General features: G+C 32.2%; 1 protein-coding gene across 1 annotated transcript in view; it reads right to left on the reverse strand.

Annotated features, from left to right (window-relative positions):
• Positions 1–672: 672 nt before the first annotated feature.
• The window catches only part of LOC144448429 (uncharacterized), an 84606-nt gene continuing 58083 nt past the window's right edge, over positions 673–27195 (reverse strand). The window contains exons 13-21 of the mRNA XM_078138673.1: positions 22480–22640; positions 20394–20476; positions 17201–17358; positions 15257–15371; positions 12362–12443; positions 9583–9751; positions 4700–4783; positions 2054–2124; positions 673–1474 (exon numbers count right to left, since the gene is read on the reverse strand). Coding sequence (XP_077994799.1) covers positions 1265–1474; positions 2054–2124; positions 4700–4783; positions 9583–9751; positions 12362–12443; positions 15257–15371; positions 17201–17358; positions 20394–20476; positions 22480–22640 — 1133 coding nt within the window. The 3' untranslated portion in view covers positions 673–1264. The remainder of the gene's footprint in view (positions 1475–2053; positions 2125–4699; positions 4784–9582; positions 9752–12361; positions 12444–15256; positions 15372–17200; positions 17359–20393; positions 20477–22479; positions 22641–27195) is intronic.

The following is a 27195-nucleotide window of genomic DNA, read 5'->3' on the forward strand; positions in this document are numbered from 1 at the left end:
ACAGTCAAATCTTAGATCTGCACTTTGACAGTCAAATCTTAGATCTGCACTTTGACAGTCAAATCTTAGATCTGCACTTTGACAGTCAAATCTTGGATCTGCACTTTGACAGTCAAATCTTAGATCTGCACTTTGACAGTAAAATCTTAGATCTGCACTTTGACAGTCAAATCTTAGATCTGCACTTTGACAGTAAAATCTTAGATCTGCACTTTGACAGTCAAATCTTAGATCTGCACTTTGACAGTCAAATCTTAGATCTGCACTTTGACAGTCAAATCTTAGATCTGCACTTTGACAGTCAAATCTTGGATCTGCACTTTGACAGTCAAATCTTAGATCTGCACTTTGACAGTCAAATCTTGGATCTGCACTTTGACAGTACAATCTTGGATCTGCACTTTGACAGTACAATCTTGGATCTGCACTTTGACAGTACAATATTGGATCTGCACTTTGACAGTCAAATCTTAGATCTGCACTTTGACAGTAAAATCTTAGATCTGCACTTTGACAGTAAAATCTTGGATCTGCACTTTGACAGTCAAATCTTAGATCTGCACTTTGACAGTCAAATCTTAGATCTGCACTTTGACAGTCAAATCTTAGATCTGCACTTTGACAGTAAAATCTTAGATCTGCACTTTGACAGTCAAATCTTAGATCTGCACTTTGACAGTCAAATCTTAGATCTGCACTTTGACAGTCAAATCTTAGATCTGCACTTTGACAGTCAAATCTTAGATCTGCACTTTGACAGTAAAATCTTGGATCTGCACTTTGGCAGTAAAATCTTGGATCTGCACTTTGACAGTCAAATCTTAGATCTGCACTTTGACAGTACAATCTCGGATCTGCACTTTGACAGTACAATATTGGATCTGCACTTTGGCAGTAAAATCTTGGATCTGCACTTTGGCGTTTGCCACATAAAAAGCTGAAAGATAATGAGTACTTCAGTCTAGTGACCTCGGTGGCAACCATTTGTTGCTTTTAGAGTGAGCAGAATAGTCTGAGGAATGGAACAGCTAGATTAATGTTAGAAAGGTTTCAAATACTCTGGTTCTGTAACAGTCAGTCCTTGGCACAGTTAAGGTTTCAAATACTCTGGTTCTGTAACAGTCAGTCCTTGGCACAGTTGGCTTGAACACATGGGGCACGCCTCTATGACACATTTTATAAAAGTAATGAAAATACGAACTTTAACCAACTAACACCATTTGTTTACAACCAAATTTAACAAGGTTGTCACAACATTGTAAAACTAGAGTTCTGGAACTGGTGGGGACTGCATGTGGTTGATTTCAGACAGTGGTCGTGTAGGTTCCCCCATTGGTCCTGATGTTTGTGGAGTCATAGGCTGAGACATAGAGAAGTACTGGGTAGGCGGAGTCTGTGGAATGTTGACTAGAAACTCTGATGACTTCGGTTGGAAATTTCTCCTGATATCAAAAAGATCAACAGCTGACAATTTCTATGCATTATGTTAAGGAAATGTGAAGACATCTCATTATGTTACTCATTAACATGTAATAATGACTGTAATACATATCACACTATGCTACACATAAAAGTATGCATTTATTGACATCATATCACACACCACATTACGTTACACATAACTATGTATTTCTTCACATCATATCACACACCACACTACGTTACACATAACTATGTATTTCTTCACATCATATCACACACCACACTACGTTACACATAACTATGTATTTCTTCACATCATATCACACACCACACTATGTTACACTCACATAAACATTCAGGGTGTATGTCATATTATGTTATGCTAACAGACATAACATAACATAACAGACATAACATAACATAACATAACAGACATAACATAACATAACATAACATAACAGACATAACATAACATAACAGACATAACATAACATAACATAACATAACATAACATAACATAACATAACATAACATAACATAACATAACGTAACATAACATGAGACTACAACAACACAACTTGTCAATTATATTATTTGGATTAACTATACCTAAGAATACTATAAAGGATACATTTTTATTTGGTAGTGGTGGTAGTTGAAACATGGACGGAGGTTGTGTCAGTCGGAAACTGCCTAGAGAACCTGAAATTATACAATGTAAAGATAAAATATTAATGTTATCTGACAAATTGGATATAAATGTTTGACCTGGAAATAGAGACTATTTGACTTTTCAACTAAAGTGTTTTCATGTAAAATGATGATGTGAGTGAATGGTTGCATATCAGTAGTGTTTTCATGTAAAATGATGATGTGAGTGAATGGTTGCATATCAGTAGTGTTTTCATGTAAAATGATGATGTGAGTGAATGGTTACATATCAGTAGTGTTTTCATGTAAAATGATGATGTGAGTGAATGGTTGCATATCAGTAGTGTTTTCATGTAAAATGATGATGTGAGTGAATGTTTGCAAATCAGTAGTGTTTTCATGTAAAATGATGATGTGAGTGAATGGTTGCATATCAGTAGTGTTTTCATGTAAAATGATGATGTGAGTGAATGGTTGCATATCAGTAGTGTTTTCATGTAAAATGATGATGTGAGTGAATGGTTACATATCAGTAGTGTTTTCATGTAAAATGATGATGTGAGTGAATGGTTGCATATCAGTAGTGTTTTCATGTAAAATGATGATGTGAGTGAATGGTTGCATATCAGTAGTGTTTTCATGTAAAATGATGATGTGAGTGAATGGTTACATATCAGTAGAGTGAATGCAACCTGAGTAATAATAATAATAATTATAATAATCTTTATTTATACTGGATAGTTCTTAAAGTATATAAACACTTGTCTCCCAAGAAGTCCAGTGAGGGCCATCCCTCATGGGTTCAGTGTTAATGCAGGAGGAAACCAGGGTACCAAAGGAAAACTGCATTGTTCAGTAGAGTCTAAGTATAGCTGCCATTCGGTCAGATCTGCATATATATATAAAAAAACAAATTGGTGTGCATATGTCCCATGTGATATGTCACCTTTTGTCAGGTTTGAAAGAAATCGGATAATGCATGTTTGAGAAATGATGTATTTCGGACGCAAGGATGAAGCCCTTGCACCATGCTTTAACAAATAATAATGTATATAGCTTGGTTACACTTCCACCATGCTTTATTACTGTACATAGCTTGGTTACACTTCCACCATGTTTTAGTACTGTACATAGCTTGGTTACACTTCCACCATGTTTTAATACTGTACATAGCTTGGTTACACTTCCACCATGTTTTAGTACTGTACATAGCTTGGTTACACTTCCACCATGTTTTAATACTGTACATAGCTTGGTTACACTTCCACCATGTTTTAGTACTGTACATAGCTTGGTTACACTTCCACCATGTTTTAATACTGTACATAGCTTGGTTACACTTCCACCATGTTTTAATACTGTACATAGCTTGGTTACACTTCCACCATGTTTTAGTACTGTACATAGCTTGGTTACACTTCCACCATGTTTTAATACTGTACATAGCTTGGTTACACTTCCACCATGTTTTAGTACTGTACATAGCTTGGTTACACTTCCACCATGTTTTAATACTGTACATAGCTTGGTTACACTTCCACCATGTTTTAATACTGTACATAGCTTGGTTACACTTCCACCATGTTTTAGTACTGTACATAGCTTGGTTACACTTCCACCATGTTTTAGTACTGTACATAGCTTGGTTACACTTCCACCATGTTTTAATACTGTACATAGCTTGGTTACACTTCCACCATGTTTTAGTACTGTACATAGCTTGGTTACACTTCCACCATGTTTTAGTACTGTACATAGCTTGGTTACACTTCCACCATGTTTTAATACTGTACATAGCTTGGTTACACTTCCACCATGTTTTAATACTGTACATAGCTTGGTTACACTTCCACCATGTTTTAATACTGTACATAGCTTGGTTACACTTCCACCATGTTTTAGTACTGTACATAGCTTGGTTACACTTCCACCATGTTTTAATACTGTACATAGCTTGGTTACACTTCCACCATGTTTTAGTACTGTACATAGCTTGGTTACACTTCCACCATGTTTTAATACTGTACATAGCTTGGTTACACTTCCACCATGTTTTAATACTGTACATAGCTTGGTTACACTTCCACCATGTTTTAATACTGTACATAGCTTGGTTACACTTCCACCATGTTTTAATACTGTACATAGCTTGGTTACACTGCCACCATGTTTTAATACTGTACATAGCTTGGTTACACTTCCACCATGTTTTAATACTGTACATAGCTTGGTTACACTTCCACCATGTTTTAGTACTGTACATAGCTTGGTTACACTTCCACCATGTTTTAGTACTGTACATAGCTTGGTTACACTGCCACCATGTTTTAGTACTGTACATAGCTTGGTTACACTTCCACCATGTTTTAATACTGTACATAGCTTGGTTACACTTCCACCATGTTTTAGTACTGTACATAGCTTGGTTACACTTCCACCATGTTTTAGTACTGTACATAGCTTGGTTACACTTCCACCATGTTTTAGTACTGTACATTCGGTGATCACATGATACAATAAGCAAAAATATGGCTGTTGGTGAAAAATACGCCTGCATATGTGCAGGGCTCTCGACCAATCAGAATGCGAGATTGGTGACAGGTGACATATAAATACATGTACATACCTGACGGATGGAAATAGTGATGTGCTCTAGGGTTATACAACTGACCAGTTCTTGTTGGCATAAATACAGCTGGTAAACATACATCTAGTCAATTCAAAACAAAACAAACAAATGTGGTCAATTAGGATATAACTTTGCTTGTCTTGTATATGTATACCAGTAATAACATCAGACATAATTGTAGACATATATATTATAGACTATATACCAATACTGATAGACATAATTGTAGACATATATATTATTATAGACTATATACCAATACTGATAGACATAATTGTATACATATTATTATAGACTATATACCAGTAATAACATCAGACATAATTGTATACATATTATTATAGACTATATACCAGTAATAACATCAGACATAATTGTATACATATTATTATAGACTGTATACCAGTAATAACATCAGACATAATTGTATACATATTATTATAGACTATATACCAGTAATAACATCAGACATAATTGTATACATATTATTATAGACTGTATACTAGTAATAACATCAGACATAATTGTATACATATTATTATAGACTATATACCAATACTGATAGACATAATTGTATACATGTATATTATTATAGACTATATACCAATACTGATAGACATAATTGTATACATATATATTATTATAGACTATATACCAATACTGATAGACATAATTGTATACATATATATTATTATAGACTATATACCAATACTGATAGACATAATTGTATACATATATATTATTATAGACTATATACCAATACCGATAGACATAATTGTATACGTATATATTATTATAGACTATATACCAATACTGATAGACATAATTGTATACATATATTATAGACTATATACCAGTAATAACATCAGACATAATTGTATACATATTATTATAGACTATATACCAATACTGATAGACATAATTGTATACATATTATTATAGACTATATACCAGTAATAACATCAGACATAATTGTATACATATTATTATAGACTGTATACCAGTAATAACATCAGACATAATTGTATACATATTATTATAGACTGTATACCAGTAATAACATCAGACATAATTGTAGACATATTATTATAGACTGTATACCAGTAATAACATCAGACATAATTGTATACAATATTATTATAGACTATATACCAATACTGATAGACATAATTGTATATGTATATATTATTATAGACTATATACCAATACTGATAGACATAATTGTAGACATATTATTATAGACTATATACCAATACTGATAGACATAATTGTAGACATATTATTATAGACTATATACCAATACTGATAGACATAATTGTAGACATATTATTACAGACTATATACCAATACTGATAGACATAATTGTAGACATATTATTATAGACTATATACCAATACTGATAGACATAATTGTATATGTATATATTATTATAGACTCTATACCAATACTGATAGACATAATTGTATATGTATATATTATTATAGACTCTATACCAATACTGATAGACATAATTGTATACATATATATTATTATAGACTATATACCAATACCGATAGACATAATTGTAGACATATTATTATAGACTATATACCAATATTGATAGACATAATTGTAGACATATTATTATAGACTATATACCAATACTGATAGACATAATTGTATATGTATATATTATTATAGACTATATACCAATACTGATAGACATAATTGTATACATGTATATTATTACATACTATATACCAATACTGATAGACATAATTGTATACATGTATATTATTATAGACTATATACCAATACTGATAGACATAATTGTATATGTATATATTATTACAGACTATATACCAATACTGATAGACATAATTGTATACATATATATTATTATAGACTATATACCAATACTGATAGACATAATTGTATATGTATATAGTATTACAGACTATATACCAATACTGATAGACATATTTGTATACATATATATTATTATAGACTATATACCAATACTGATAGACATAATTGTATACGTATATATTATTATAGACTATATACCAATACTGATAGACATAATTGTATACATGTATATATTATTATAGACTATATACCAATACTGATAGACATAATTGTATACGTATATATTATTAGACTATATACCAATACTGATAGACATAATTGTATACATGTATATATTATTATAGACTATATACCAATACTGATAGACATAATTGTATATGTATATATTATTATAGACTATATACCAATACTGATAGACATAATTGTATACGTATATATTATTACAGACTATATACCAATACTGATAGACATAATTGTATACGTATATATTATTATAGACTATATACCAATACTGATAGACATAATTGTATACATATATATTATTATAGACTATATACCAATACTGATAGACATAATTGTATACATATATATTATTATAGACTATATACCAATACTGATAGACATAATTGTATATGTATATATTATTATAGACTATATACCAATACTGATAGACATAATTGTAGACATATATATTATTATAGACTATATACCAATACTGATAGACATAATTGTAGACATATATATTATTATTATAGACTATATACCAATACTGATAGACATAATTGTAGACATATATATTATTATAGACTATATACCAATACTGATAGACATAATTCTATACATATATATTATTACAGACTATATACCAATACTGATAGACATAATTGTATATGTATATATTATTATAGACTATATACCAATACTGATAGACATAATTCTATACGTATATATTATTATTATAGACTATATACCAATACTGATAGACATAATTGTATACAAATATATTATTATAGACTATATACCAATACTGATAGACATAATTGTATATGTATATATTATTATAGACTATATACCAATACTGATAGACATAATTGTATACGAATATATTATTATAGACTATATACCAATACTGATAGACATAATTGTATACGTATATATTATTATAGACTATATACCAATACTGATAGACATAATTGTATACGAATATATCATTATAGACTATATACCAATACTGATAGACATAATTGTATATGTATATATTATTAGACTATATACCAATACTGATAGACATAATTGTATACATGTATATTATTATAGACTATATACCAATACTGATAGACATAATTGTATACAATATATTATAGACTATATACCAATACTGATAGACATAATTGTATACATACATATTATTATAGACTATATACCAATACTGATAGACATAATTGTATACATATATATTATTATAGACTATATACCAATACTGATAGACATAATTGTATACATATTATTATAGACTATATACCAATACTGATAGACATAATTGTATACATGTATATATTATTACAGACTATATACCAATACTGATAGACATAATTGTATACATATATTATAGACTATATACCAATACTGATAGACATAATTGTATACATATTATTATAGACTATATACCAATACTGATAGACATAATTGTATACATGTATATATTATTATAGACTATATACCAATACTGATAGACATAATTGTATACATATATATTATTATAGACTATATACCAATACTGATAGACATAATTATATACATATATATTATTATAGACTATATACCAATACTGATAGACATAATTGTATATGTATATATTATTATAGACTATATACCAATACTGATAGACATAATTGTATACATGTATATTATTATAGACTATATACCAATACTGATAGACATAATTGTATACAATATATTATAGACTATATACCAATACTGATAGACATAATTGTATACATACATATTATTATAGACTATATACCAATACTGATAGACATAATTGTATACATATATATTATTATAGACTATATACCAATACTGATAGACATAATTGTATACATATTATTATAGACTATATACCAATACTGATAGACATAATTCTATACGTATATATTATTATTATAGACTATATACCAATACTGATAGACATAATTGTATACGAATATATTATTATAGACTATATACCAATACTGATAGACATAATTGTATACGTATATATTATTATAGACTATATACCAATACTGATAGACATAATTGTATACGAATATATTATTATAGACTATATACCAATACTGATAGACATAATTGTATACGTATATATTATTATAGACTATATACCAATACTGATAGACATAATTGTATACGAATATATCATTATAGACTATATACCAATACTGATAGACATAATTGTATATGTATATATTATTATAGACTATATACCAATACTGATAGACATAATTGTATACATGTATATTATTATAGACTATATACCAATACTGATAGACATAATTGTATACAATATATTATAGACTATATACCAATACTGATAGACATAATTGTATACATACATATTATTATAGACTATATACCAATACTGATAGACATAATTGTATACATATATATTATTATAGACTATATACCAATACTGATAGACATAATTGTATACATATTATTATAGACTATATACCAATACTGATAGACATAATTGTATACATGTATATATTATTACAGACTATATACCAATACTGATAGACATAATTGTATACATATATTATAGACTATATACCAATACTGATAGACATAATTGTATACATATTATTATAGACTATATACCAATACTGATAGACATAATTGTATACATGTATATTATTATAGACTATATACCAACACTGATAGACATAATTGTATACATATATATTATTATAGACTATATACCAACACTGATAGACATAATTGTATACATGTATATTATTTCTTAAAGAGTACAATACCTTCAGCAGGGTCAGATCCTATCGGTAAATCTCCGGCACTATGTGCTAGTCTGTACTGACCAGCCATTTGTCGTTCTAAGTTCTGCTGTATTTCAGACTGTGTTCTCTCTATTAGATCTCTATGGTGTTTCACTTTGTCTTCCTGATAGTTCTTCATCCTGTCAAAGAACTGGTAACACACCAATGTAAGTAATCAAATACCACTAGTATGTACACATACCAATGTAAGTAATCAAATACCACTAGTATGTACACATACCAATGTAAGTAATCAAATACCACTAGTATGTACACATACCAATGTCAGCAGTCAAATACCACTAGTATGTACACATACCAATGTAAGTAATCACATACCACTAGTGTGTACACACACCAATGTAAGTAATCAAATACCACTAGTATGTACACATACGAATGTAAGTAATCAAATACTACTAGTATGTACACACACCAATGTAAGTAATCAAATACCACTAGTATGTACACATACCAATGTAAGTAATCAAATACCACTAGTATGTACACATACCAATATAAGTAATCAAATACCACTAGTATGTACACACACCAACGTAAGTAATCACATACCACTAGTATGTACACACACCAATGTAAGTAATCAAATACCACTAGTATGTACACATACCAATGTAAGTAATCAAATACCACTAGTATGTACACACACCAATGTAAGTAATCAAATACCACTAGTATGTACACATACCAATGTAAGTAATCAAATACCACTAGTATGTACACATACCAATGTAAGTAATCAAATACCACTAGTATGTACACATACCAATGTAAGTAATCAAATACCACTAGTATGTACACATACCAATGTAAGTAATCAAATACCACTAGTATGTACACACACCAATGTAAGTAATCAAATACCACTAGTATGTACACATACCAATGTAAGTAATCAAATACCACTAGTATGTACACATACCAATGTAAGTAATCAAATACCACTAGTATGTACACATACCAATATAAGTAATCAAATACCACTAGTATGTACACATACCAATATAAGTAATCAAATACCACTAGTATGTACACACACCAATGTAAGTAATCAAATACCACTAGTATGTACACATACCAATGTAAGTAATCAAATACCACTAGTATGTACACATACCAATGTAAGTAATCAAATACCACTAGTATGTACACACACCAATGTAAGTAATCAAATACCACTAGTATGTACACATACCAATGTAAGTAATCAAATACCACTAGTATGTACACACACCAATGTAAGTAATCAAATACCACTAGTATGTACACATACCAATGTCAGTAGTCAAATACCACTAGTATGTACACATACCAATGTAAGTAATCAAATACCACTAGTATGTACACATACCAATGTAAGTAATCAAATACCACTAGTATGTACACACACCAATGTAAGTAATCAAATACCACTAGTATGTACACACACCAATGTAAGTAATCAAATACCACTAGTATGTACACACACCAATGTAAGTAATCAAATACCACTAGTATGTACACATACCAATGTAAGTAATCAAATACCACTAGTATGTACACATACCAATGTAAGTAATCAAATACCACTAGTATGTACACATACCAATGTAAGTAATCAAATACCACTAGTATGTACACATACCAATGTAAGTAATCAAATACCACTAGTATGTACACATACCAATGTAAGTAATCAAATACCACTAGTATGTACACATACCAATGTAAGTAATCAAATACCACTAGTATGTACACATACCAATATAAGTAATCAAATACCACTAGTATGTACACATACCAATGTAAGTAATCAAATACCACTAGTATGTACACATACCAATGTAAGTAATCAAATACCACTAGTATGTACACACACCAATGTAAGTAATCAAATACCACTAGTATGTACACATACCAATGTAAGTAATCAAATACCACTAGTATGTACACATACCAATGTAAGTAATCAAATACCACTAGTATGTACACATACCAATGTAAGTAATCAAATACCACTAGTATGTACACATACAAATGTAAGTAATCAAATACCACTAGTATGTACACATACCAATGTAAGTAATCAAATACCACTAGTATGTACACACACCAATGTAAGTAATCAAATACCACTAGTATGTACACACACTAATGTAAGTAATCAAATACCACTAGTATGTACACACACCAATGTAAGTAATCAAATACCACTAGTATGTACACACACCAATGTAAGTAATCAAATACCACTAGTATGTACACACACCAATGTAAGTAATCACATACCACTAGTATGTACACATACCAATGTAAGTAATCAAATACCACTAGTATGTACACATACCAATGTAAGTAGTCAAATACCACTAGTATGTACACACACCAATGTAAGTAATCAAATACCACTAGTATGTACACATACCAATGTCAATAGTCAAATACCACTAGTATGTACACACACCAATGTAAGTAATCAAATACCACTAGTATGTACACATACCAATGTAAGTAATCAAATACCACTAGTATGTACACATACCAATGTAAGTAATCAAATACCACTAGTATGTACACATACCAATGTAAGTAATCAAATACCACTAGTATGTACACATACCAATGTAAGTAATCAAATACCACTAGTATGTACACATACCAATGTAAGTAATCAAATACCACTAGTATGTACACATACCAATGTCAGTAATCGCTGGTCCATATGTAATCATGAACACATTTTGCTAATTGTTTTACTCACATCATTTGAAAGATCACTTCCCCATTTAGGAAGTGGATATCCCACTCTTCTGTTTGGTTTAGCTTTCATATCCTGAGACACTCTGTTGGAGAAAAAAAAAACAGGCCAATTGAATGTCACAGTTATGACATGACTTCATATTCTACGACACTCTGTTGGAGATGAACTGAAAATGCTCCTGTATGAGGGGAAATGTTATTAATGTGTTTTTACTGAGACTTTGTAATGTATTTCTGTCCTGTCGTACCTATGTAAATATCTGAAGCAAGTTTACTTGAATTCAATACACTCCTGGCTATAACAGTATATCCCTTATTGCAAAAGTTCATCAAATATACAAATTAGCAATTGAATCGATACCATCATATCTTTTCTCGGTCAATATAAAGCAAGTTTCATCAAATTTGGTGCAGTCTTTCTTGGTCTAGGCCCTAATTGCCAAAGTTTGTTAATTATGCAACTGAGCAATTAATTGACAGTGCTAAATGGTAAGAATATATATGTATTTAAGGTATTTAAGGTTTGATGGCATTAGCTATTGGTTTTTGTCATATTTCCAATGGCAGTGCATTCCATACACAGGGTACAGCATGTGAGAATGCACAGCTGCCATATGACAATAGATTGAATGCACAGCTGCCATATGACAATAGATTGTATGCACAGCTGCCATATGACGATAGATTGTATGCACAGCTGCCATATGACAATAGATTGTATGCACAGCTGCCATATGACAATAGATTGTATGCACAGCTGCCATATTATGACAATAGATTGAATGCACAGCTGCCATATGACAATAGATTGTATGCACAGCTGCCATATGACAATAGATTGAATGCACAGCTGCCATATTATGACAATAGATTGTATGCACAGCTGCCATATGACAATAGATTGTATGCACAGCTGCCATATTATGACAATAGATTGAATGCACAGCTGCCATATGACAATAGATTGTATGCACAGCTGCCATATGACAATAGATTGTATGCACAGCTGCCATATGACAATAGATTGTATGCACAGCTGCCATATGACAATAGATTGAATGCACAGCTGCCATATGACAATAGATTGTATGCACAGCTGCCATATGACAATAGATTGAATGCACAGCTGCCATATGACAATAGATTGTATGCACAGCTGCCATATGACAATAGATTGTATGTACAGCTGCCATATGACAATAGATTGTATGCACAGCTGCCATATGACAATAGATTGAATGCACAGCTGCCAAATGACAATAGATTGAATACACAGCTGTCATATGACAATAGATTGTATGCACAGCTGCCATATGATAATAGATTGAATGCACAGCTGCCATATGACAATAGATTGAATGCACAGCTGCCATATGATAATAGATTGTATGCACAGCTGCCATATGACAATAGATTGTATGCACAGCTGCCATATGACAATAGATTATATGCACAGCTGCCATATGACAATAGATTGTATGCACAGCTGCCATATGACAATAGACTGTATGCACAGCTGCCATATGATAATAGATTGAATGCACAGCTGCCATATGACAATAGATTGAATACACAGCTGCCATATGACAATATATTGTATGCACAGCTGCCATATGACAATAGATTGTATGCACAGCTGCCATATGACAATAGATTGAATGCACAGCTGCCATATGATAATAGATTGTATGCACAGCTGCCATATAATAGATTGAATGCACAGCTGCCATATGACAATAGATTGAATGCACAGCTGCCATATGACAATAGATTGAATGCACAGCTGCCATATGGTAATAGATTGTATGCACAGCTGCCATATGACAATAGATTGAATGCACAGCTGCCATATGACAATAGATTGTATGCACAAATGCCATATGACAATAGATTGTATGCACAGCTGCCATATGACAATAGATTGAATGCACAGCTGCCATATGACAATAGATTGTATGCACAGCTGCCATATGATAATAGATTGTATGCTCAGCTGCCATATGATTATAGATTGTATGCACAGCTGCCATATGACAATAGATTGTATGCACAGCTGCCATATGACAATAGATTGAATGCATAGCTGCCATATGACAATAGATTGTATGCACAGCTGCCATATGACAATAGATTGAATGCACAGCTGCTATATGACAATAGATTGAATGCACAGCTGCCATATGACAATAGATTGAATGCACAACTGCCATATGATAATAGATTGAATGCACAACTGCCATATGACAATAGATTGTATGCACAGCTGCCATATGACAATATATTGTATTTGGGTTCATGCAATAGCTGCTGACACTAACACCTCACCAGTATGTGTTAGTATTATAGTACTGGAAGGGTTAATACCTACACCAGTCCTATGTTAACACCAGACTAGCTCATTGCTAACACTCGGCTGACACTAACACCTCACCAGTATGTGTTAACAACTGGAAGGGTTAATACCTACACCAGTCCTATGTTAACATCAGACTAGCTCAGTGCTAACACTAGGCTGACACTAACGTCTCACCAGTATGTGTTTACAACTGGAAGGGTTAATGCCTACACCAGTCCTATGTTAATGATTAGCTCAGTTCTAACACTAGGCTGACACCAACACCTCACCAGTATCTGTTAACAACTGGAAGGGTTAATACCTACACCAGTCCTATGTTAACACCAGATAAGCTCAGTTCTAACACTAGGCTGACACCAACACCTCACCAGTATGTGTTAGCAACTGGAAGGGTTAATGCCTACACCAGTCCTATGTTAACACCAGACTAGCTCAGTGCTAACACTAGGCTGGCACCAACACCTCACCAGTATGTAACATATGTAATATTGAAAATAAATTGTATGCTGTGCACCCAGAATAAAACGTTACATTACTTACTTGGACTCTCTTTTGGCTGATGGTGGTTTAGGACTTGGTATTTTATCAGGGGTTTGTGCATGCCATCCATTCAGTGGTGACTGGTTACCATGGTTACCATTTATACATCTTTGGTCTACAGAGATGATAACATATCAAATATTACCACATACAAAAGTTCAATACCTCTTGGTGAGTTACAACTGACATTATTATATGGATTCCATTATCAATGACAAAAGTTAGGTTCTATTGTAGTTTGTTCCACAGAAAAAAACTTAAAACCAGATTTAAACTGAATGCCTCCTGTAAGGCCAAACCATAGATTTTTGGGCATACACACATTGTTGGAATACAAAATTCTAAACTATAGCTATTATACATGATGTATCACTTAATTGGAAAATTAATTATATGAAACTAAATGAAATGTGAAGCTTGCAAAGTTAACATATTGCCTAATTATTAAAAAAACATTGATTATGAAAACAAACCATATAGATTATGTTACAACATCAAACTTTAAATGACACATGCACTTCTTTACCATCAACCATTAATAGATATACAAATTAAGAAATACCCTAATTACTGAAAATCCTTTATTATGCAAATTAGTCATAATATTAAAAACTATATCAACAGGCTTTAGAGGATATGTGCTTTGTCATGGTATCAGCCAAATTATATGGAATTTGAAACATGCATTCAAAAGATATAGCTTAATTACTGAAGATCATTAATTATTCAAATTACTCATTAAAAGTAAAGGCTATGTCAACAAACTTGTGCGCATTGTTATGGTCAGTATATGTACCAAATTCTATGCAATTTGAAGCTTGCATTCTTAAGATAAAGCTGAATTACCTAATGTCATTAATTATGCAAATTATCAACATCATCGAACTTTATAGGACATATGCGTTTAGTTATGGTTAACTTATGTACTAAACTATACTGAAATTGAAGAATGCATTTTTAAGATAGAGCCTAATTACTGAAATTCATTAATTATGCAAATTATTCATAAAAAGCTTTAAGCTAAATCAGCAAACCTTATAGGATATATACTATGCATTTTGTTATGGTCAACATATGCACCAAATTATATTGAATTTTAAGTATGCGTTCCAAAGATATAACCTAATTACTCAAAACCATTAATTATGCAAGTAACTAATTAATCTTCATTGGATGTTTACCAAAATCTAATCAGTTCTTGCCATTAGCATATGGAAGATGTGTAGCAAATTTCATTATAATTGAGCTGGCTGTTTTTAAGTAAATGATGACACAGACAGAGAGGCACACACATAGACAGACGGACAGACAGACACATCCTCCTTTTAATGAAAGTTAAAAGGAAAATGACCCATTTTACACAACGAATTCATTGATTGAAACAACACAGTGTTCATCTCTTTCCCCATGAAAACAAAAGTCACCACTTGTTATTCTGTTATTCTGTTAACTCAAAGGGGTACAAACTCAGTTTATACAATTAAATGTTGTCTAGGTTACATAATATGAAATGTTTTCTAGGTTACATAATATGAAGTGTTGTCTAGGTTACATAATATGAAGTGTTGTCTAGGTTACATAATATGAAATGTTGTCTAGGTTACATAATATGAAGTGTTGTCTAGGTTACATAATATGAAGTGTTGTCTAGGTTACATAATATGAAATGTTGTCTAGGTTACATAATATGAAGTGTTGTCTAGGTTACATAATATGAAGTGTTGTCTAGGTTACATAATATGAAATGTTGTCTAGGTTACATAATATGAAGTGTTGTCTAGGTTACATAATATGAAGTGTTGTCTAGGTTTCATAATATGAAGTGTTGTCTAGGTTACATAATATGAAATGTTGTCTAGGTTACATAATATGAAATGTTGTCTAGGTTACATAATATGAAGTGTTGTCTAGGTTACATAATGAATTTCAAACTTGCACCAGTACCTTCTGCTGATCCAGGTTTGTTTCTGACAATTGTATCACCATTAGCAACAGGTACCATGACAACACCACCTACACCTACTGCATCTCCACTAGTTAATGCTGCTATCTGTGCTTCTTGTACTTCTTGTAGACTTTTGGCAAGCTGATTAATTCTCCTTCTGTAGTACAAAATATAGACACAGTGTCAATACACGGACTGTAGTACTAAACATAGACACAGTGTCAATACATGGCCTGTAATACTAAACATAGACACAGTGTCAATACATGGCCTGTAATACTAAACATAGACACAGTGTCAATACATGGCCTGTAATACTAAACATAGACACAGTGTCAATACATGGACTGTAGTACTAAACATAGACACAGTGTCAATACATGGCCTGTAATACTAAACATAGACACAGTGTCAATACATGGCCTGTAATACTAAACATAGACACAGTGTCAATACATGGACTGTAATACTAAACATAGACACAGTGTCAATACATGGAGTGTAATACTAAACATAGACACAGTGTCAATACACGGACTGTAGTACTAAACATAGACACAGTGTCAATACATGGACTGTAATACTAAACATAGACACAGTGTCAATACATGGCCTGTAATACTAAACATAGACACAGTGTCAATACATGGACTGTAGTACTAAACATAGACACAGTGTCAATACATGGACTGTAATACTAAACATAGACACAGTGTCAATACATGGCCTGTAATACTAAACATAGACACAGTGTCAATACATGGCCTGTAATACTAAACATAGACACAGTGTCAATACATGGACTGTAATACTTATAAACATAGACACAGTGTCAATACATGGACTGTAATACTAAACATAGTCACAGTGTCAATACATGGACTGTAATACTAAACATAGACACAGTGTCAATACATGGCCTGTAATACTAAACATAGACACAGTGTCAATACATGGCCTGTAATACTAAACATAGACACAGTGTCAATACATGGACTGTAGTACTAAACATAGACACAGTGTCAATACATGGCCTGTAGTACTAAACATAGACACAGTGTCAATACATGGACTGTAATACTAAACATAGACACAGTGTCAATACATGGACTGTAATACTAAACATAGACACAGTGTCAATACATGGAGTGTAGTACTAAACATAGACACAGTGTCAATACATGGACTGTAATACTAAACATAGACACAGTGTCAATACATGGCCTGTAGTACTAAACATAGACACAGTGTCAATACATGGACTGTAATACTAAACATAGACACAGTGTCAATACATGGCCTGTAATACTAAACATAGACACAGTGTCAATACATGGAGTGTAGTACTAAACATAGACACAGTGTCAATACATGGACTGTAATACTAAACATAGACACAGTGTCAATACATGGACTGTAATACTAAACATAGACACAGTGTCAATACATGGACTGTAGTACTAAACATAGACACAGTGTCAATACATGGACTGTAATACTAAACATAGACACAGTGTCAATACATGGACTGTAGTACTAAACATAGACACAGTGTCAATACATGGCCTGTAGTACTAAACATAGACACAGTGTCAATACATGGCCTGTAGTACTAAACATAGACACAGTGTCAATACATGGACTGTAGTACTAAACATAGACACAGTGTCAATACATGGACTGTAATACTAAACATAGACACAGTGTCAATACATGGACTGTAGTACTAAACATAGACACAGTGTCAATACATGGACTGTAATACTAAACATAGACACAGTGTCAATACATGGCCTGTAGTACTAAACATAGACACAGTGTCAATACATGGCCTGTAATACTAAACATAGACACAGTGTCAATACATGGACTGTAGTACTAAACATAGACACAGTGTCAATACATGGCCTGTAGTACTAAACATAGACACAGTGTCAATACATGGCCTGTAGTACTAAACATAGACACAGTGTCAATACATGGACTGTAATACTAAACATAGACACAGTGTCAATACATGGAGTGTAATACTAAACATAGACACAGTGTCAATACATGGCCTGTAATACTAAACATAGACACAGTGTCAATACATGGCCTGTAATACTAAACATAGACACAGTGTCAATACATGGAGTGTAGTACTAAACATAGACACAGTGTCAATACATGGAGTGTAATACTAAACATAGACACAGTGTCAATACATGGACTGTAGTACTAAACATAGACACAGTGTCAATACATGGACTGTAGTACTAAACATAGACACAGTGTCAATACATGGACTGTAATACTAAACATAGACACAGTGTCAATACATGGACTGTAATACTAAACATAGACACAGTGTCAATACATGGACTGTAATACTAAACATAGACACAGTGTCAATACATGGCCTGTAATACTAAACATAGACACAGTGTCAATACATGGACTGTAATACTTATAAACATAGACACAGTGTCAATACATGGACTGTAATACTAAACATAGACACAGTGTCAATACATGGACTGTAATACTAAACATAGACACAGTGTCAATACATGGACTGTAGTACTAAACATAGACACAGTGTCAATACATGGACTGTAATACTAAACATAGACACAGTGTCAATACATGGACTGTAATACTAAACATAGACACAGTGTCAATACATGGAGTGTAATACTAAACATAGACACAGTGTCAATACATGGACTGTAATACTAAACATAGACACAGTGTCAATACACGGACTGTAGTACTAAACATAGACACAGTGTCAATACATGGACTGTAGTACTAAACATAGACACAGTGTCAATACATGGCCTGTAATACTAAACATAGACACAGTGTCAATACATGGACTGTAATACTAAACATAGACACAGTGTCAATACATGGAGTGTAATACTAAACATAGACACAGTGTCAATACATGGAGTGTAATACTAAACATAGACACAGTGTCAATACATGGACTGTAATACTAAACATAGACACAGTGTCAATACATGGCCTGTAATACTAAACATAGACACAGTGTCAATACATGGAGTGTAATACTAAACATAGACACAGTGTCAATACATGGAGTGTAATACTAAACATAGACACAGTGTCAATACATGGACTGTAATACTAAACATAGACACAGTGTCAATACATGGACTGTAATACTAAATAATAATAACTTACTCATATTCATCTTGCAGTAGTTGTATTTCTTCACTGTGTTGTTCTTTGAGAGATTCCATTTCTTCAATTGGTACCATATTATTCTGCCAACAAAATCAAATTTCATTTCTAATGGGTGATTCCACGATGCAACACAAGCTCCATAAATGAACTTTGTTCATTTAAAGGAAGGAGGGGTCTGGCATCAATGCGGTTGGAGAACTTCATTGTCGCACTTCTAACCAACACAAATTTAGAAAACATTCAAACCTTCAATGATAACAGGTTCTGTATTTACTACTGAGATGTTGATAAATGCTAATGGATATACAGTGCTGGGTTTCTGTTTAGATATTAATGTATTTACTGTACATTGTGTTTCACATTGCATCACTGGAAGTGTTGTGACCCTGTCGATGTCGAACTTGTGAACGTTGGTTAAAGGGAGGGGATTTGGCCTAAATAAACCAAAATTCATTTATTGAGCTGTGTGGCATTCTGTGATCATCTGTTTACTAGCTGTACTGTCTGTATGTGTTAACATTACCTGTTTACTAGCTATACTGTCTGTATGTGTTAACTTTACCTGTTTACTAGCTATACTGTCTGTATGTGTTAACTTTACCTGTTTACTAGCTGTACTGTCTGTATGTGTTAACATTACCTGTTTACTAGCTGTACTGTCTGTATGTGTTAACTTTACCTGTTTACTAGCTGTACTGTCTGTATGTGTTAACATTACCTGTTTACTAGCTATACTGTCTGTATGTGTTAACATTACCTGTTTACTAGCTGTACTGTCTGTATGTGTTAACTTTACCTGTTTACTAGCTATACTGTCTGTATGTGTTAACTTTACCTGTTTACTAGCTGTACTGTCTGTATGTGTTAACATTACCTGTTTACTAGCTATACTGTCTGTATGTGTTAACTTTACCTGTTTACTAGCTATACTGTCTGTATGTGTTAACTTTACCTGTTTACTAGCTATACTGTCTGTATGTGTTAACTTTACCTGTTTACTAGCTATACTGTCTGTATGTGTTAACTTTACCTGTTTACTAGCTATACTGTCTGTATGTATTAACATTACCTGTTTACTAGCTATACTGTCTGTATGTGTTAACTTTACCTGTTTACTAGCTATACTGTCTGTATGTGTTAACTTTACCTGTTTACTAGCTGTACTGTCTGTATGTGTTAACTTTACCTGTTTACTAGCTATACTGTCTGTATGTGTTAACTTTACCTGTTTACTAGCTATACTGTCTGTATGTGTTAACTTTACCTGTTTACTAGCTATACTGTCTGTATGTGTTAACATTACCTGTTTACTAGCTATACTGTCTGTATGTGTTAACATTACCTGTTTACTAGCTATACTGTCTGTATGTGTTAACATTACCTGTTTACTAGCTATACTGTCTGTATGTGTTAACTTTACCTGTTTACTAGCTGTACTGTCTGTATGTGTTAACATTACCTGTTTACTAGCTGTACTGTCTGTATGTGTTAACTTTACCTGTTTACTAGCTATACTGTCTGTATGTGTTAACTTTACCTGTTTACTAGCTATACTGTCTGTATGTGTTAACTTTACCTGTTTACTAGCTGTACTGTCTGTATGTGTTAACTTTACCTGTTTACTAGCTATACTGTCTGTATGTGTTAACATTACCTGTTTACTAGCTATACTGTCTGTATGTGTTAACTTTACCTGTTTACTAGCTATACTGTCTGTATGTGTTAACTTTACCTGTTTACTAGCTGTACTGTCTGTATGTGTTAACTTTACCTGTTTACTAGCTGTACTGTCTGTATGTGTTAACATTACCTGTTTACTAGCTATACTGTCTGTATGTGTTAACTTTACCTGTTTACTAGCTATACTGTCTGTATGTGTTAACTTTACCTGTTTACTAGCTATACTGTCTGTATGTGTTAACTTTACCTGTTTACTAGCTATACTGTCTGTATGTGTTAACTTTACCTGTTTACTAGCTATACTGTCTGTATGTGTTAACTTTACCTGTTTACTAGCTGTACTGTCTGTATGTGTTAACATTACCTGTTTACTAGCTATACTGTCTGTATGTGTTAACATTACCTGTTTACTAGCTGTACTGGCTGTAGAGTGTAGAGAGAGTGCAGATACACATCTGTCTTCATACGGACCACGTTGTAAGAATGTATGGATATCATCTAGGTCCATGGTCTCTACATCTATCCCAGTCTCTTCCTTGATAACTTCATACACAGAAGCAGTCTCTATATTTATACAATTAAAACAAAAGAAAGACATTTGTTGTTAAAATGGCACACAAACTAAAGTTAAATATTGTTTATAAACTTTTGTACCTTTTGTAGACTACATTAAAGTATTTTTAATTAATAGTGTTAGTGTTAATCAATATTAATGCATACCATTGATGTCATTTTTAGAAAGCACTTGCATCGTTTATTTTTATAGTATAGTAGATTGCACTGATAGGGGTTGCCTTACCATTTTAGAATACATTTTACATATACTATTGCCATCACAATAGGGGTTGCCTTACCATTTTAGAATACATTATACATATACTATTGCCATCACAATAGGGGTTGCCTTACCATTTTAGAATACATTGTACACATACTATTGCCATCACAATAGGGGTTGCCTTACCATTTTAGAATACATTGTACACATACTATTGCCATAACAATAGGGGTTGCCTTACCATTTTAGAATACATTGTACACATACTATTGCCATTACAATAGGGGTTGCCTTACCATTTTAGAATACATTGTACACATACTATTGCCATTACAATAGGGGTTGCCTTACCATTTTAGAATACATTATACATATACTATTGCCATTGCAATAGGGGTTGCCTTACCATTTTAGAATACATTATACATATACTATTGCCATTACAATAGGGGTTGCCTTACCATTTTAGAATACATTATACATATACTATTGCCATCACAATAGGGGTTGCCTTACCATTTTAGAATACACTATACATATACTATTGCCATCACAATAGAGGTTGCCTTACCATTCTAGAATACATTATACATATACTATTGCCATTACAATAGGGATTGCCTTACCATTTTAGAATACACTATACATATACTATTGCCATTACAATAGAGGTTGCCTTACCATTTTAGAATACATTATACATATACTATTGCCATTACAATAGGGGTTGCCTTACCATTTTAGAATACATTATACATATACTATTGCCATCACAATAGGGGTTGCCTTACCATTTTAGAATACACTATACATATACTATTGCCATCACAATAGAGGTTGCCTTACCATTTTAGAATACATTATACATATACTATTGCCATTACAATAGGGGTTGCCTTACCATTTTAGAATACATTATACATATACTATTGCCATTACAATAGGGGTTGCCTTACCATTTTAGAATACATTATACATATACTATTGCCATTACAATAGGGGTTGCCTTACCATTTTAGAATACACTATACATATACTATTGCCATTACAATAGAGGTTGCCTTACCATTTTAGAATACATTATACATATACTATTGCCATTACAATAGGGGTTGCCTTACCATTTTAGAATACATTATACATATACTATTGCCATCACAATAGGGGTTGCCTTACCATTTTAGAATACACTATACATATACTATTGCCATCACAATAGGGGTTGCCTTACCATTTTAGAATACATTGTACACATACTATTGCCATTACAATAGGGGTTGCCTTACCATTTTAGAATACATTTTACATATACTATTGCCATTACAATAGGGGTTGCCTTACCATTTTAGAATACATTATACATATACTATTGCCATTACAATAGGGGTTGCCTTACCATTTTAGAATACATTATACATATACTATTGCCATCACAATAGGGGTTGCCTTACCATTTTAGAATACATTGTACACATACTATTGCCATTACAATAGGGGTTGCCTTACCATTTTAGAATACATTTTACATATACTATTGCCATTACAATAGGGGTTGCCTTACCATTTTAGAATACATTATACATATACTATTGCCATTACAATAGAGGTTGCCTTACCATTTTAGAATACATTTTACATATACTATTGCCATCACAATAGGGGTTGCCTTACCATTTTAGAATACACTATACATATACTATTGCCATTACAATAGGGGTTGCCTTACCATTTTAGAATACATTATACATATACGATTGCCATTACAATAGGGGTTGCCTTACCATTTTAGAATACATTATACATATACTATTGCCATCACAATAGGGGTTGCCTTACCATTTTAGAATACATTGAACATATACTATTGCCATTACAATAGGGGTTGCCTTACCATTTTAGAATACATTATACATATACTATTGCCATCACAATAGGGGTTGCCTTACCATTTTAGAATACATTATACATATACTATTGCCATCACAATAGGGGTTGCCTTACCATTTTAGAATACATTATACATATACTATTGCCATTACAATAGGGGTTGCCTTACCATTTTAGAATACATTATACATATACTATTGCCATTACAATAGGGGTTGCCTTACCATTTTAGAATACACTGTACACATACTATTGCCATAACAATAGGGGTTGCCTTACCATTTTAGAATACATTATACATATACTATTGCCATCACAATAGAGGTTGCCTTACCATTTTAGAATACATTATACATATACTATTGCCATTACAATAGGGGTTGCCTTACCATTTTAGAATACATTATACATATACTATTGCCATTACAATAGAGGTTGCCTTACCATTTTAGAATACACTATACATATATTATTGCCATTACAATAGGGGTTGCCTTACCATTTTAGAATACACTATACATATACTATTGCCATCACAATAGGAGTTGCCTTACCATTTTAGAATACATTATACATATATTATTGCCATTACAATAGGGGTTGCCTTACCATTTTAGAATACATTATACATATACTATTGCCATTACAATAGGGGTTGCCTTACCATTTTAGAATACACTATACATATACTATTGCCATCACAATAGGGGTTGCCTTACCATTTTAGAATACATTATACATATATTATTGCCATTACAATAGGGGTTGCCTTACCATTTTAGAATACATTATACATATACTATTGCCATCACAATAGGGGTTGCCTTACCATTTTAGAATACATTATACATATATTATTGCCATTACAATAGGGGTTGCCTTACCATTTTAGAATACATTATACATATACTATTGCCATTACAATAGGGGTTGCCTTACCATTTTAGAATACACTATACATATACTATTGCCATCACAATAGGGGTTGCCTTACCATTTTAGAATACACTATACATATATTATTGCCATTACAATAGAGGTTGCCTTACCATTTTAGAATACACTATACATATACTATTGCCATCACAATAGGGGTTGCCTTACCATTTTAGAATACATTATACATATATTATTGCCATTACAATAGGGGTTGCCTTACCATTTTAGAATACATTATACATATACTATTGCCATTACAATAGAGGTTGCCTTACCATTTTAGAATACATTATACATATACTATTGCCATTACAATAGGGGTTGCCTTACCATTTTAGAATACATTGTACATATACTATTGCCATTACAATAGGGGTTGCCTTACCATTTTAGAATACATTATACATATACTATTGCCATTACAATAGGGGTTGCCTTACCATTTTAGAATACATTATACATATACTATTGCCATTACAATAGGGGTTGCCTTACCATTTTAGAATACATTGTACATATACTATTGCCATTACAATAGGGGTTGCCTTACCATTTTAGAATACATTATACATATACTATTGCCATCACAATAGGGGTTGCCTTACCATTTTAGAATACACTATACATATACTATTGCCATTACAATAGGGGTTGCCTTACCATTTTAGAATACATTATACATATACTATTGCCATTACAATAGAGGTTGCCTTACCATTTTAGAATACATTATACATATACTATTGCCATTACAATAGGGGTTGCCTTACCATTTTAGAATACACTATACATATACTATTGCCATCACAATAGAGGTTGCCTTACCATTTTAGAATACATTGTACACATACTATTGCCATAACAATAGGGGTTGCCTTACCATTTTAGAATACATTATACATATACTATTGCCATCACAATAGGGGTTGCCTTACCATTTTAGAATACATTATACATATACTATTGCAATCACAATAGGGGTTGCCTTACCATTTTAGAATACACTATACATATACTATTGCCATCACAATAGAGGTTGCCTTACCATTTTAGAATACATTGAACATATACTATTGCCATTACAATAGGGGTTGCCTTACCATTTTAGAATACATTATACATATACTATTGCAATCACAATAGGGGTTGCCTTACCATTTTAGAATACACTATACATATACTATTGCCATCACAATAGAGGTTGCCTTACCATTTTAGAATACATTGTACACATACTATTGCCATAACAATAGGGGTTGCCTTACCATTTTAGAATACATTATACATATACTATTGCCATCACAATAGGGGTTGCCTTACCATTTTAGAATACATTATACATATACTATTGCCATCACAATAGGGGTTGCCTTACCATTTTAGAATACACTATACATATACTATTGCCATCACAATAGAGGTTGCCTTACCATTTTAGAATACATTGAACATATACTATTGCCATTACAATAGAGGTTGCCTTACCATTTTAGAATACATTGTACACATACTATT

Source organism: Glandiceps talaboti, chromosome 17, assembly GCF_964340395.1.
Source record: "Glandiceps talaboti chromosome 17, keGlaTala1.1, whole genome shotgun sequence".
In the NCBI taxonomy this organism is placed as follows: domain Eukaryota; kingdom Metazoa; phylum Hemichordata; class Enteropneusta; family Spengelidae; genus Glandiceps; species Glandiceps talaboti.